Here is a 17,030-nt window from a genome sequence, read left to right as displayed (position 1 = left end):
TCCTGTGTTTTGCCCTCTTAACCTTCTCTTGGACTCCACTTACATGGCCAGTAGTTCTTCCTAAAGCCCTAAGAGCCTGGAGTAGATGCATAAGCAAGTGGTTTTCTCCTTTGTGAGAGCATTCTTCAATACAGGTATAGAATTGGGCTAAAGGCCACAAAAGTTAGACCAGATACTTCAGGAATAATCTGGATTTCCAGAATGGGCTCATGATTTGGACACTACAACCCAAATATTTCTTATCATCCAAAATACGTTCAATCAAAATAGAATTGCAGGTTTTGTTTTTCATGTAGATTACAAATGTCAGGGTACTTCCCTTAATATCTTCTATAACCCATTTGGCAGATTGAAAATTGGTATAAGATTGAAAACAAAATCTCATACCAATACTCCAAACAAACAAGAAACAGAATGTAAGTAATAAAATATTCAATTATGAAACTCCAAGAGTCAACTGTTGAACTTGTAAGAAAATACAGCTAACTTATCATAATACGAATAATAATGTTTATTGTAGTGCTTTTTGCACATTGTAGGTCCTCGGTAAAGAGTTATTGAATAAATACTTAAACAACAGGAAAGACACAAGAATCCTAATGGACATATTGGTAATGTTCCCCTTTAAAAAAGAGCTAAATAAATAATCTAGATTTGATGCTTCTAGAATGTAAAATACAAGCAGGATTTAGCTATAGTCTTCTAGCAATGCCCTTATTAAGTAATACAGCTTCAGTGCAATCCCTTAATTAATGTTTTCCATGGTTTAAAGCAGGTATTTTTATCCTCATTTTATAAATGAATGAAATGAGATTGAGCAAGATTAAATAACTGGCCCAGGTCACACAGTAAGCTTCTGCACTAATACTTAATTCCAGTCTGTTCCTCCCGAAAGCTCGTGTTCATTCTGTATCTCTACCCTGCGATCTACTAAGAAAGGACCACTATAACGGTCGTGGGGACAGAACCAGATTAGACAGTCTACATCAGAAACATGAGAGCCTCTGGCTTTTTAAAAATTCTAATCAAGAACAGAGATTTGCTCTCTTAGACAATCTTTAATAGTGGCTTAAACCCCTCATTAAAATTCTTAGGAGCATTGCTATGTCATGTTAGTAAGAGGTTGCTTTTAGCAAAAGGAAAAAAAAAGGTGTGTGTGGAAGGGGACTTCTCAGTGAGTCACACATGCCCAGAAGTGAGTGCTTTTCTAAGTCTCATAAAACACCAGCATTCTTAGCAATAATGTTGAACCTCCTGATTTTTGCCAACACACTCTTCCAGAGTCTGGTAAAAAACCAATATGTCATTTCCCCCTATGTTTCCTTTGAAAATAAATCCAACCTGCTCCCTCTACACCCCCTGAACAATGACATTTTGAGCACCAATGAAATCAATTTTTTTTTTTTATTCTCTTACATCTGAACTGTCTCAAAGTGGACCAATAGCTCAGGGCTATTTCAGAGTGTCTTTGCCCTGGTTTATTATTTCTAGCTCCACATGTGGTTTTTATTCTTTATAAAATCAAGCAAGATGGCCTTTTAGGACTGAGTTCTCCAACTAAGTACTTTGGTTTTCTCCCCAGATATGTAGTAAGTTTTCAGTAATCCATTCATGATCCTCGGGCTAGTGACTAATACTTATGACTAATAGCTCATGCCAACTGTTTGGGACTGAAATTCAAAACCTGCATCTAGAACAAAAGAAAAAAATGCCTTTGGTCTTTGTCATCATCAGAATTTTTTGTCTCCCTTGATTCTTTGCCCCAGGATCCATGGATGGTGAATAAGTAACATGAGGTTCTCAATTAGTAATGTGTGAGTTATCTCTCATAAGCAAATTAGGGAAATTAATGAAACAGTCACTAAGGAAAATTATGGCAAGGAACAATTAGCATGATGTTCTTGCCTGCCTCTTCTATTCAAAAGCCAGCAGCTATGTTCTTTATAAAATGCCCTGTAAGTGTTTGCTGTTGAGTCCTGCAATCCAAACTCTCACGAGCACAGTTTGTCCCCCAGCAAGAAGATAATAGCTAGCACGAACCAAGAAATAAAGAACCAAACAAAATGTGACCCCACGCTGTGCTAAACCCACTGAGCCTTATACGATTAGCTATAACGGCACTGTACAGAAGCCTCAGCTCTATGGGTTTGTGTGTTTGGGGCCAGTGTTGCCAAAGCCAAGGCTAACGTTACAGCTCCACTATTACCTTCTTTCAATCAACTCTCCGAGAGAGCTAATGGAGCAGGGGGAGGCAGAGGGACAGAGCCTGAGAAAAAATATTGTTAGCTTAGTGTAGAATTCCTAATTATCGAATTTTGGCTCACTTAAAAGCTACTGGAGGAAGGGGTGAGGGGTAGCAGGAAAGAGTTTGATTTCCAATTATACTGGATGTTTTGTGTTTTATACTGTGTATTTTCAATGTTTTACTAGCATGTTTACTGTTCAAGTCGATGAAGACAGAAGGCATATGCAAAATCTGACAGTAGAACAGGCAATTGAAGTTAAGAAGCTTTTCGTTGGGGGTGCTCCACCTGAATTTCAACCTCCCCCGCTCAGAAATATTCCTCCTTTTGAAGGCTGTGTATGGAACCTTGTGATAAACTCTGTGTAAGTACTTCTTCTGTTTGTTTGGTTTTTTTAATATGAAGATCCCTGTTGCATCTACACTACACAAAACCATGGCGTGGTGGGGGGAGGGGCGTCCAGAGAAGACCTTCTCATTAGATTTTAAAAATTGCACTGCTGGCCTTTAAAAGGGGGAGGAAAAATTCAATGGTAAGGAAGCAAGACGATAAAAACTAATAGAAAGTATTTAATTTTAATCCTATTCCATTAGCCCCATGGACTTTGCACAGCCTGTCTCCTTCAAAAATGCAGACATTGGTCGTTGTGCCCATCAGAAACCCCGTGAGGATGAAGGTAGAGAAATTCCAGCTGAAATAGTTACCCAGCCAGAGCCAGTGCCCACCCCAGCCTTCCCTACACCCACCCCAGTTGTGGCACAGGTGAGTGTTTTTATGCTATTGCTTTCTAATTTTAACCTGTATTCTAGTAGTTTTCAGAGAGAAGATAATTCAGGATATCTCATATGCTCTACTTCTAGAATTAGAGGAAGGGAAACTGGTCTATGAAAACCCGTTCTCCTTACATCTTTCTTGGATTACTTTGATTTATGTATCATTCTCCTTAAATTTTCCTCCTCGTAAAATGGCATGTGTTTTCAGTTGAAAAGTTAGCATAGAATCAAAGTTATTACAGAATCAAAATAAGATCCACCTATAATACCACCACACAGAGACAACCGTAACAATTTCCAGCCCTTTTTATTTGCATTTTAAGTAGTAAATCTTATATGTACAATTTGGTATTGTTTTTTTTTTTGAAACAGGTAATAATAATTAAATGTCATACAAGTGTATAGGTCTGATTATGACGCTGACAGGCTAGCTCTGGGGACCCAGAAAGGGACCCAAAGGACCAGCCAAGAGGGCCCGTGGCTTCTCGAAGGATGGAAATCAAACGTGAGCCAGTAGGAAGTAAAAGCAGAGTTTCTTGAAGATATGGACAGAGCAGACACATTCAGGGCATCTGGGAGACTCGGAAAGGAGAGGACTATGAGCTTCATCTTTGTTTGGAGTCTGGGGGTTTTCATTGAGAATTGTGGTCCAGTGTACATGCCTCTCAGACATCCAGGAACAAGTTAGAACAGAGGCCAGGGCCCAGGTATTATTCCTTGGAACTAGGGAACGTTGGCTTCCATATATCCAGGCTGGGGATCTGGAATGCGCATATAATACCTTCCTCTGGTCATTCTCACCGGGTCCTTCCTTAAATGTTATCTATTCTAAAGAAATCTTGAACTCCTTGTCCCTTACAAATAGGACATACACTCTTTGCATTCTGAACCATGTGTAAAGTGGGGTGGGAGTGCAGGTCCTAGCAAGAATAGAAGCAGGAAAGGAAACAGAAAGATGTTTATGGGGTCCTTCAGTTTCCCTGTTTCAGTTACATACATGTGTGTGGGTGCGACATGCAAAGAGACACAAAAAATATTTCATTTTATGGAGCTGATCATTTCATTGATTACAGTGTGGGTTTCAGTCCTGTGTTCCAGTCTACCATGTGTATGAATTTGAGAAAGCTGCTTAGCCATTCTATTCCTCAGTCTTCTCATCTGTACAATGAGTATATTAAGGACACATATGTCTCAGAGTGACTAGGAGGATTAAAAAATAATAATGTTTGTTAAATGTCTCGTATATACGAAACGTTTGATAAATGGCATAATTACTAGACAGTAATGATCGTAATGATTGTTCCTCAGTGCTCACTATGTGCCAGCCACTGCCTAAACAAATTCCATCCAGCATTATACGTGGTTTTCATCATGGCTCTGTAAACTATATATCATCCCATTTGTAGCTGAGTTGGCAAGAATGACCTAGCCTCAGTAACCCACCCGCTGACACAGCCAGTAAATGGCAGGATAGGAATTTTAATCCAGTAGGTCTGACGATACAGTCTGGCTCTTCATCACTGCAACACTCTGTCTTTCTAATTCTACTTTGTACTCATTGTGGGCCGTTTAGAGTGCTTCCAGTTTTTTCCTATTGGAAACTATATTCTGATGAGTGCCATTGTATGCCAAACTTTCTCATTTATTTTTCTTAAAATAGATTCTTAGATGAATAATTATAAGGTCAAGTGATGAATGTATCTAAGGTTCTCAACACATATCTGAGTTGCTTTTTACAAAGTTTCCACCAATTTACATTCGCATCACCAACGTATCCAAGAGGGTGGATCTCACTATGCTCTTAACAGCGTGTGCATCGTATTTATAGCGCTTGCCAGTTGATGGGTGGAACATGTTGTGTTGAGCACAGATTTTGAAAACTCTTGAACATTTTCTTTTCTTCCTTAGTTTCCATGATGGAACTGGTTGTTTTGGAAACCAGTCTGCTCCTTGTCACTAGAAATATTTTGAGCTTATATCTTCTCTAACATCCCTTCCAGGATTTGAAAACAGTGAAGTCATTTCCTCGTGGTGAGCATAGCATAAGGTGTTGACTTGGCAAATCACTACCCTGTACACCTGAAACTAATGTAATGTTGTGTGTCAATGATACTTCAATTAAAAAAGAAAAAAAAAACTAGCGAAGTCCTTTTCCCCTAGGGTAAATATTCCATAATCTCAAGCATTCTTCATATGACCTAATTTCTGATTCCCATATTTCCGCCGATCAATTTCTTGACTTTGAAATATCCCTTTCAAAATATGTCACTTAGAATGGACCATATTACTCAAAATGGAATGCCCAGTTGAGGCGACAGCAGTACCTTTCCTTCCTGTGGCCTGTTACCAGATTTTATTAAGGATGCGCCTGAGAATACTTCAATGTTTTAAACCAATGGATCATGCTATTCGTTCATCATCAGGAACCATATTCAGTCAACCACAGTCTTGAGGGTCTTTGTACCACTCATTCTGTTGTGTCAGGTCTCTCAGCCAGCCCATCTTGACTTCGTATGGTTTATTGGTGTAGAAGCCTGCTGGTCCCCAACGATCAACTTCCTTTTCCTTTTCTTTTCCTTTCCTTTCCTTTCCTTTCCTTTCCTTTCCTTTCCTTTCCTTTCCTTTCTTTTATTTTCTTTTGTTTTCTTTTCTTAAAGTTTATTTATTTATTTTGAGAGAGGTGGTGAGACGAGCAGGAGAGAGGGAGAGAGAGAGGATCCCAAGCAGCCTCCACACTGCAAGCACAGAGCCCGACATGGGGCTTGAACCCATGATCGTGAGACCATAACCTGAGCCTAAATCAAGAGTTGGATGCTCAACCAACTGAGCCACTCAGGCTCCCCTCACCTTTCTTTTCTAAATGCCCATGCAGACTTTATTTTTTAGGGAGTCTGAAGCATTTCCCTCTGTGGTTTCCAGAGATCACGTTTTTTCCCTTTTTCTGAAAATAAAGATACTTTCCCATCTGGGACTAGAGATTTTAACTCATTTAAGTTTTCTTATAACCTTCTGTTCTAATTCCAATTTCCATTTTCTCTCAGCAGTGTATGTTTTAACTTTTCCAAAACAGAACATTCCACTTAGACAAGACAAAAGCAAAAGAGAAGTTGAATGGCAGTCCTGTGGGCTGGCATACAAAGGCTCACGGAATATCAGAGTTGGAAGGGACCTTAAAGATTCTGACTCTTAATTTCCATATGGGGAAACAAAGCCCTAGACCTTATAGGATGGCCTGTGATCACATGTGTTATAGACAGTTGCCACTAAAACACAGATATCTAAATTCTAACAGCTATTGTCCCTTCTCTTGCACGTTAGAATTATTTATACTGTGTGGTGGTAATTGCATTTTTTAGAATTTCTATCCCTATTGAGTTGTATTTTTATAGTTTCAGATTATGGAACCATGTATATCTTCTAATTTGATTTCTTTCTCTCTTTCTCATTGTTTGTGTGTGTGTGTGGAGAAGAAGGTCTGCTTTTTAAAGGCTACTAAAAGTTTGACATTTATAACAAATTTATAACAAATATTTGTTAATAGCCTACTAATGCAAAAAATGAATAAGATATCATCATTGCTGGCCAGGGAGAGGGAGAAGGGGAGGGAGAAATACAGAGACAGAGAGGCAGATTTGAGAAATTGGACATTAATATAAATGACAAAGTGAGCAAGTATGTGTGAAGATCAGTCTGGATAAGTGTGGAATGTGGGCTACAAGCACAACCCACTAGCTCTCAAGATTGAAAATTGGAAGCATGGCAGGGGACACCATTAAACTCCATCCAAACAAAATGACTAGTGGTACCCAGAAGTGTAAAAACAGGTCTATAAAATGCAAATGTTAATATGTCATCACAGTCTTAATACATAAAATCTTTCAATTGAAACAACATAAAATGATGATGACATACTTATGACATTGTGTTAAGTGGGGAAAACAGGATATAAAGCCATATATACTGCATAATCACATCTATATCGAAAGATAGAAAAACTCATTAAAAAAACCCTTGCAAGAAATATATCAGATGCTAACAGCAGATGTATTATGGACTAGAGATGATTTTCATCATTTAAACAAACTATTCTTACCTGTGTTTTGTTTTCATAACTCTTTTTAAAAGATAAATTGAAAGCATTGGTTTTCAACGTCGATTCCTGTTCAGTATCCCATTAGATAGCTGATTTCTGGTCTGGGAAAGAGGGATGTGGTGAGTGGGTCTCCCTAAACCCTCCACTTTGGGGGTCACTGAAGAAGCAAACTGGCCCTTACTCCAGTGATCGGGAACTGGCCACGTCTCCCTTCCCCGCCATAGCCCACCCACTTTTACGCAGTGGACTCTGGTGGGTTACTTGTCCTTTCTGAATGTAAGCTGACCCATTGAAAAATAAGAAGGATAATATCTACCTGCATGGATCCCGAGACAATAAATTATACACTGTATGCAAAGCACCTAGCACAATGCCTGGCTCATAGTAACACTCCATTGTTCTTCTCTGGGAAGAGTTACCCTTTCACACTTTTAGGCAGAGAGCAAGTGCCAGGAAACAAAGTGGGGCGAGTGTTCCATGTTTCAACAATTATAGACTCCAGTAGAAGTTCTCTTATATCTCAAGTCTCACCTCATTTTTCACTTTCACCATCTTCTTTCCTTTTTTAATCAGGAGTTAGATTGTAAGAACGTGTTTAACAATTAAGGCTTGCAACTTAAATCCTGACGTAGGAACTGTGCCCTATTTGTTCTAGCAGAGCCAACAGAAACCATCCCCTATCTTCAGTCCCCTTTTCTTTTTCTTCTCTACACCATCTCATCCCTCCCCACCAACACCTCACATCACGATGATGACGTTCACTATACTCCAGGGAAGTTTCAGAGTATCCTAAGAAAGCCCTACCCTGTGAAATGGATTAGGTCCGTCCCATCATTAACACATGCTAGAACATCATACATAGATCAGAGAGCATTACATGTGTATTATCCCATTTGATAGTGTGGGAGCCCATCTTCCCTTTGTGCTTCTCTCTCAATCTTTGGCTCATTTAGAGCTGGATAAAACATTTCTACATATTATATTTGTGGAGATTTCTCATGGAAGATGGTGGAGGGTGGGGTTAGATAAGACAGTAGACTTCTATTACCACCTACAGATATATATGGTATTTATACCAAGTCTTTATACCAAGCCTGTGTGGATTTGTATACAATGACTGGCTGTATTTTTTCCTTGAATCTTATTGGAATGTGGAACTTGAAGTTTGAAATGTGAACCCTGAGAAGAGTGGTATAAATAGCCGTGAAGAGTCCTGTGTTGTTAAGGGCTCTTGGGGTGTTGGGGGAAAGAGGCGGGCAGAGAAGGAAAGAATAGACCAAAAGAAAACTATTTATCAAGCAGCTTTATTACTACAACTTTAAAAGCTAAGTACAGTCTATGCCAAATGATGAATCAGTTGGATACTGGTATGTCTTTAAAGGGAAAACACACATTATCCGTACTACAAGAAATCTCTATTCGGGTGTTAGTATATAAATATTACTGCAAATGCCCAATACTTTACCAAAAAATCTCATGTGCTGGGTAGTAACATAATTCACTTTCTCAAACAGCTTGAGTAAGGATTTTATATTTCAGAACATTAAAGTCAGTGCCGTTAAAAAGTATCTTCCACTTAGTATTCATCCATAAAAAAAAGCATCACAAAGAAACATCCAACTTCTCAGATGTGATTCTAGCCCACATTTGTTAGAGGGATTACTGACTCATGAAGGGAGAAAATGATGTAGTTTTTATGATCATTCATCATTTGATGCTTTCAAGAACAAAGATGCCAGTTTTGATAAATGCAATTTAAATCTCTGCTCTGCACCAATCTAAAGTCGAGGAATCCTTGCCTACCAATCACATGCTACCCGGAATGCAATAACTCATTTCCAAATGTCAGCCAACAAACAGCAGTTGGAAATGACCACTGATTTATTCTGACCTGAAATGGAATAACTGTGAGGTGAAAAAGTTTTCGCTGTTACTAATCTGCTGCATTGTCCATTGGCCGATGCCCGGCTTTAAGAAACATGGCTTCCTTCAGAATCCTCTCCAACTATGCCACTGCCCTAATCAGCAGGTACGCCACATTTAGACTCCTCACTTAAGTCTTGTCTGCCCACAACTTGTCACCTGCCAAGCAGACACCAGCAAGCAGGCTGCATCCTCCAGATCACATTTTTTCCCCATATGCACATGCAGTACTTTAAAGAGTTCCCACAAGGTGGCAGGATTGTAACATGTTAAGATTGATGAGCCTGTAAATTTTTTTTTTTTTTATTATTGTTGCTTTAATAGATTTCAAAGATAAGTGTTTCCAAAATAATACAGGTAAAGTATCACATCCATAAAGATGATGCCCTCCCTGAAACTCACATTAGCTTGGAGAAGGAAGATTTGTCTTGCAACCATCATTCTTTAAATTTCCTTAGAATTGCCTCCTTAGAGGACCCTTTCTCTTACCTGTTCTCCTTAGCTTAGATTTCTGTGGGAAGCAGGTTGAAAAATAGGAGCATCTTACTCTTGTGCAAACCACAGGGCACTCTTTGTTCCATCTCACATATTGCCTTTAAAATGTTAGAATTAGGGGTGCCTGGGTGGCTCAGTCGGTTAAGCCTCTCCCTTAGGCTCAGGTTATGATCTCACAGTTCATAAATTCAAGTCCCGCATGGGAGTCTCTGCTGTCAGCTCAGAGCCCGGTTCAGATCCTCTGCCCCTCCCCTCTCTGCTCCTCCCCTGCTTACACGCATGCTCATTCTTTCTCTCTCTCTCTCTCTCTCAAAAATACATAAAACATTTAAAAATAATAATAATGTTATAAGGGAACAAAAAGACGTTTGAGCAGCCAGAGGAACTGCTCAACCCTCCGAGGGCATCAGGGAGTAGGGGAGGGAGAGTAGCCACAGGCAAACCACTAGGGTCTGCCCCCTCCTGTACGTGCACGTCCCACGTTGGGCCTGGTTTCAGACTCACCCTGGGGAAAGTGAAGCACAGCAGACAAGACCCAGTCCTATTTGTCTTTAACCAAGTGAGATTATAGAGGTCTACACTTGCACCAAAAACATTCCCAGAGTACAGGCTGGAAAATTGTCTTCCAAATGTACATACGTGTAAAAACTTTCCTATACTACATTTCTCAGTCCTCTCCTAACTGCCATTTTATAAAGGAACGTAACACAAGTTTTAGTAAAGAAGTATTCATAGTGTCCATCCTATTGCAAACTGATGATAGAAAACATCGATTTGAGTGTCCCCAACATACAGTGAACTTAGCATATGGTTTTCTACTTGGAGATTATGTAGTAGAGTGACCCGTTATCACTGTCTTCTAGAACATTGGCCAGTCTGAGGAATCTGCCTGTTGCAAAAGTCAAGCCAGAGCCCCTCTGGCTTCACTCTTCCTAAATGTCCAGCGGATGTAACATGCAATGCTTCTTAAAAGAACTCTTACAAAGTCCCTATCCTTTTTGAGTCAAAGGTTTTCCTAAAATAATGGAAGCATGGTCGTTTGCACCTAGAAAATCTGATAGCATGTGAGAGAAAACTGGTCAGCTTAGGACCAGTGTTGGAAAGATCTGTCCAGTTTACCAGCAAGCACGCTTATTGTGGTGTTTGGGCCTCAATGCCCAAAATACATAAAGACAAAAGCTCTCTGTGACCTGTAGCTGCTACCAATGAACACCTAACCTTTAGAATTGCCACTTTGGTCGTTTAAAAAATTATATTATTAAAGTTATGTTATATTGACATTTATATATATAGCAACTAGACGAGTGACCACAATGATTAAGAATAACATAGAAATAACCTGCTGGTGATTTTCTTTACAGCCACACTCATTGTTCCCTAATTCCTCAGCATCCATTAACCTTTTCAGTTTCTCAGTTTTCAGAGCTGAGGAGTTAGAGATGTTTTAGCCAGATTTTGCCCCTAATGGACTCACAGCAGGTAGGATTCGCTTAAGAGATTTCAGGGGAGGACTGCAGACTACTAACGTTTGTGGCATGGGGCCTCTGTGTAGGAAATCTCGCGAGAGGTTAATAAATGATCCTAATTCTATTAATAGCATCATTGCAGGCAGAGACATTAAGCTACCAGAGCCTTTCCATTTGGGCTCTTTTTACAGGCAGTGTAACCAGAAAGGGGCCACCTGTTGATTCCAAGAGAGGCCATTCAGCTGTGTGAATAAATAGCATTTTCCTGTTCTACCCACTGGGTTTTTGCATATCTGTGTGAATTTCTGCCACAGTCTGCTCTTTGTAACTGACCATCTCCTGGGAAGCAAGAAGGGAAATACTTCCATGAAGACCAATTTTATAGCATTTCAAACACTTAAAGCCTTTTACCTGCTGCGGCGGAGTGCTCCGTTTGAGGAAGCTCAAGAGAAAAGAGAGCAAGGCTTTTCCTCATCAAGTAAAAATGTCCTGTGCGCTGATGAGTCATCTCATCTTCTATTCGAGAAGAACATTCTGCATCAAAAGCCTGCCTTGGGCTGTTTGAGAACCTCTGCTGAGTCAGCGCTCACTGGGGCAGTGGCCCATCCAGAGCTATTAAGTGCAGATCTTAAAAACAGATGTGTTGTTGGAGAGCGTGCAGGCTGTTTTCCCATGTACTGTGTGTTCTAAAGGACCTCTTAAGCAGCCTGTACTTCAAGCTATTTTGTGCAAATAGAGAACAGAGAAAGGAATTATGACTCAAGTAATTTGAGGAGCCTTGATTATCTATTGAGCTACGGGTTACACTGGCCAAAAACGGTCCACTCAGCCAGGACTGGCTGTATAGTTTCCAGTGCCCAGAGCAAAATGAAAATGCAGGGCCCCTTTTTCAAAAAGTATTAAGAATTTCAAGATGGTGACAGCAGAGCATTAAACCAAGTAAGCCCGCCCTGCACGGAGCTCTCCCTCGTAAGAACTGTAAGAAGTGGGTCTTTGCACAGTGACAGTTGAAATGGTATATGGTGGGATACATTAAAAAAATGTACTGGGTTGCCTAGCAACTGGCTCGGGGCCTGAATGGCCTGACTTGCAAGTTTAGATACACCATCTTGAAAGTCCAAATTCATGGAAACCTTCCAGTAGACTGATAATTTTCAAGAAAAAGTAATACAGTGGGAGATAGAAAATGGGGAGGGCAAGAAGGAACACATTTTTCTCCTCTTATAACTTGGTGGCTAGCTTGTCATTTTCCCTGTCCAATCTTCGAAGAATATAACTCTTCATAAGTGAGGTAAAAGTCAAAAGGAAATTCCAGTTTTCTCAGAAACATAAACAATTTTTTTTCCTTGGAGGGTAATGAAAACATGAATTGATCAATAAATATTTTTGAGCACATTGATTTGGTGATTCAAGGGTGCAGGACAAGAAAACAGATTCCCATTCACTGAACATTTCATAGTAACTGCCTACCATGTAGTAGAAAACAGACATTAGTAAATTTTCTTCTTAAGGAACCTCAGTAAGATTATACAGGAATATTAAGCTAAAATAGAAGAAACAAGTAGATGATAGGATCAAATTTTGCAAAAACAGAGTCCATAATCTCTTCTTTCTCTCCCGGGTATTTTACAGGGTCCTTGTGCTGCGGAAGCAGAACCAGCTCTTTTGATAGGGAGCAAGCAGTTTGGGCTTTCGAAAAACAGTCACATTGCGATTGCCTTCGATGACACCAAAGTTAAAAACCGGTATGTATTATTCTGAGATACTGAGAAAGAGCTGACAAATGGAAATACTGAGTATCTGCCCTGATTCAAGTTTAATCAACTACATTTATTCATTAATGAGGTGAGTGTTTTAAATTCACTGAGTACGATAGAGAATAGAATGATACTTGCCTGCGCCTGAGGAGCTCAGTTTAAGAAATCAGCAGACCTGGAAAGTCCTCATTTCAGAGGTGGTTTTACTGTCCTGTGTGAAAATCACCCCCCGTGAGCAGAGGCAACTTTAGCTTAGAATAAGAACGCTTTTACTTTTGTTTTATTTTGCGTGCTTTCACAGCCTCACAATCGAGTTTGAAGTGCGAACGGAAGCTGAATCAGGCCTGCTTTTTTACATGGCTCGGATCAATCATGCTGATTTTGCTACCGTTCAGTTGAGAAATGGATTGCCCTACTTCAGTTATGACTTGGGAAGTGGTGACACCAGCACCATGATCCCCACCAAGATCAACGATGGTCAGTGGCACAAGGTAATAGTCCATGAGATGTTGGCAGTGGCCTACGAGGGGAAGACTAAGTGGTGCAGGTGCTGTTTTGCCAGGGCATATGCCAACTCTGGTGCTACTGGAATGTGGCTGAGGCTAAAAATAAAGCAAGTGCCACATACAACTGGGAAATGTCATCAGACCTGGGTAGGTGTGTATTTAATCACTTACATGCTTCATCATGGTAGCACAGGACTCCATTATTGCTATACAGCTGTGGTTCCCAAACATCTGTCTGAACACCAGGGCCAATAGTTGAAGACAGTTTCACTACTGTAAGTGAGAAATGTAGGACAATGGAGTATGTTTACCTCCAAGCTCTATGTATTCAATTTAGAGGAATAATAAATATTCTGAGATATTTTCATGTTTTAAGGTGCTAACATGGCCTCTCTTTTATGAGATAATATTTGACAAACTTAAAAGGTGGTAAACTAAAATGAGCCCTAATACCACCCCTCCTCATCACACCCCATACTGTGAAAACCAAGAGTTTGGGAATCTGCTGTATCATGTTTAAAGGGCCTGAGGGCCACATTTCCACCGACAGTCATTTGGAACAACTTTTAAAACATTGGCCTTACACCCAGAAACTGGCACTATTATGGGCACAGAAGGCTCATTTGCCAGCTTACTGTCCTCTTTGGCAAGACTGCAAATAGATAATATACTGCCTTATTAAAATGAAAACTCAGAATTTGTTTCTGCACCTGTGATCGCCTATTCAGTAAAGCTTCCCTAGGTAGACCAATAAAATGCTTAATTTTTAGAGTTTGATATTATTAGGTGTTGGATTTTATATATTAACACACTTTGGCTTGTCATAAACATATAGAGAGAGAGAGAGAGAGAGAGAGAGAGAGAGAGAGAGTGAGATGACAAGCCAAAGAACCTGAGACAAATATAATAAAAATGCAAAGTCTGTCAATTCGTTATCTTGGAAATAAGAAATGGAATTTTCATATTTGCTTGGGAGCTTATGACTAGCAAATACTGAGCTTCATGAAGGAACTCTCATTAAGGCTAATTCTCCTCTCTGGCTAATAGAATAAACATTACACTTAAAAAACTGGCATATTGTTGGTCCACAGTGCATCTGGGATTAAGAAAGAAAGTTTCAATACTATAAGCAGCCAAATTAAGGAGGGATTTTATTTTTGAAGATTTTTTTAAATTGTTTCCCAAACCAAGATAAGTGTAAAAATGAGGTTTTGATTATTCTAATCCTAACATAGATTCATTTTAAACCATCATCGTGCTCCAGCATTCGACAGGGTCACCCACTCCGTTTCCTGAACTCAGACTCAAATTTTTTTGTGCCCAAGCCAATCTTGACACTCCTTATTTCCCTCTGTCCCCAACAGATAATTCACCCCCCTGCTGTAATTTCAGCATCAGGTAGCTTTCCATCTTCCTCCTGCCTTTGAACTAATCAGCTGCTGTGGAAACTGCCTTGCAGCCTTGATGTGCTGCCCTTCCTTCAATTCTGCACAAAAAGTGCCTATTAGGCAGAGGGATGTAGCATATCTGAAATTGTGTTGGGGAGACCAGGCTTAGCTCAAACTAATGCATGTTTAAAACTGGACATGAATTTTGCAGCCCACTTAATTCATGATGGGGCTCTTAATCTGCAAGGTTCCTGACAACATGCGTACCTCTTGATACATGTGCTCACTTGGCAATCTATAGAAAAGTCTTTAATCTAAAACTCATCTAGGAAGATTTTGGACTCTTGGAGACGGTAGTAATGGAAAAGAGGGAGTTTGAGATATTGTGTAAAATGAGTTCAGTTTCACTCATGGGCTTAGCACATATTAGGCACTCAGTAAGTTATTTTGCTTTTTCCTAAGGAATAGCCAGAAAGTTCTTACATCTTACACTCTGCACATTTTAAATGTATCCTTGATTGGCTTTAATGACTCCTCTTCTTTTTGTAGATTAGGATTATGCGAATTAAGCAAGAAGGAATTATTTATGTAGATGATGCTTCCAACAGAACCATCAGTCCCAAGAAAGCTGATATCCTAGATGTTGTGGGGATGCTGTATGTTGGCGGACTGCCCATCAACTATACCACCCGAAGAATTGGTCCAGTAAGAGTTTAATTAATTATTTTTTTGTGTCTTAAATAACTGCCTGGGTCATGTACATATGTTGAATTATTAGGTCATATTGACCTATGACCACTTGTAAGTGAACAGGAAATCATCTTTTCTGAGAAGTGACAGAAGACTTTCTAGACTGATTTGACTATGAGGGATAATACCACAAAACAGCACATGGACCCTAGAGCCAGACTCTCCCCGTTTGGGTACCTACTTAACTAGTGTGGTCTGGAGCAAATTACTTAATGTTTATTTGACAAAGTTCCCTCTTTTGTAAAATAGGATAATAATACCAAAGAAACAAGGTTATTGCAAAAATTAAATGAGGTAATATATTTAAAGTCCTTGGAAGAGTACTAAGCATATAGAAAGCACTGGAAAACAAGGAAGATAATATTGACGACATTGTTTCAGGACTAGAGATTTTGCAAATGTGGAGAGGTTGCAATATTTACAGTATAGTTGTCCAGTACTGAACTACAGTATATAGAGTACAGTATAGGATTCCAAATTTAAAGTCCTCACAATTTTATAAGTCAGTAATCACAAAATAATTTTTTGTCAGACCATGTGTCCTTGTTTCCTTTGGAAAGCACTATTGTAAGAACTATAGGGGATCCATGTTTTTAGAGAATGTATCACAAAGAAATGTGTTACATTTCTATACTCAAATTAGAACACATGATAACGCAGAGCTATTCTTCATCAAACACAGCTGTTCATCATCATTGTTTAATTCTCAGCCTTTGGTTCCTCTTGTGGGTGATCAGTATTACGCTCCTTTCATAGCTATCAGATATGATACCTAAACCTATCACAATGAGAGTCTCTGGAAAATGACAAGAGTGATTAACTTGTGTCCCTAAAACCAGATGAAATATAAGGGAGCAGAGTATGATTGAATTACGTGTACAGTCCCTAAATTCTAAACGCATCATGCAAACTTTCAAGTGTATGTACATTTTTCTTGGGAACGAGTCCAAAGCTTCCATTAGATTTTCATAAGGAAGAAACGCTAAGCCAAACTTAATTATCTTTTCAAATAGAACTTAAAATTAGATTACGACAGAATGTATATAGAGATAGTATGGTTAATAAACTATTAAACTAATAAACTATTAATAGAAACATGAAATAAAAACATAAGGGACTAATTAAGTTATTTTTTTAATTATACAGTTGACACAATGTCACATTAGTTTCAAGTATACATAGTAATTCGTCAAATTTATACATTATGTTGTGCTCACTGCAAGTGTAGCTACACCTGTCACTATACAATGCTATTACACTACAGACTGTATTCCCTATGCTATAGCTTTTATTCAATGACTTATTCCATACCTTCCACTCCCCTTCACCCATTTTGCCCATCCCCCCACCTCCACCCCTCTGGCAACCATCAACTTGTTCTCTGTAATTATGAGTCTGTTTCTGGTTTTTGTTTGTTCATTTATTTTTGGTTTTGTTGTGTTGTGTGTGTGTGTGCGTGTGTGTGCGTGTGTGTGTTTTAGATTCTACATGTAAGTGAAATCATATAGTATTTGTCTTCTCTACCTTACTTCATTTGGCATAACACCCTCTATGTCCATCCATGTTGTTACAAATGGCAAGATCTCACTATTTTATGGCTCAGTAATATTCCATTGCATATAAATACCGTGTTCTT

General features: G+C 39.3%; 1 protein-coding gene across 1 annotated transcript in view; it reads left to right on the top strand.

Moving 5' to 3' along the window:
* Positions 1-17,030, top strand: part of LAMA2 (laminin subunit alpha 2) — a 395,150-nt gene that overhangs the window by 353,651 nt on the left and 24,469 nt on the right. Inside the window, exons 56-60 of the mRNA XM_040449243.1 lie at positions 2,431-2,607; positions 2,837-3,005; positions 12,626-12,738; positions 13,052-13,241; positions 15,194-15,349. Coding sequence (XP_040305177.1) covers positions 2,431-2,607; positions 2,837-3,005; positions 12,626-12,738; positions 13,052-13,241; positions 15,194-15,349 — 805 coding nt within the window. The remainder of the gene's footprint in view (positions 1-2,430; positions 2,608-2,836; positions 3,006-12,625; positions 12,739-13,051; positions 13,242-15,193; positions 15,350-17,030) is intronic.

Source organism: Herpailurus yagouaroundi, unplaced genomic scaffold, assembly GCF_014898765.1.
Source record: "Herpailurus yagouaroundi ecotype Mexico unplaced genomic scaffold, PumYag 198, whole genome shotgun sequence".
In the NCBI taxonomy this organism is placed as follows: Eukaryota; Metazoa; Chordata; class Mammalia; order Carnivora; family Felidae; genus Herpailurus; species Herpailurus yagouaroundi.
This window is presented reverse-complemented; position numbering and strand designations above follow the sequence as displayed.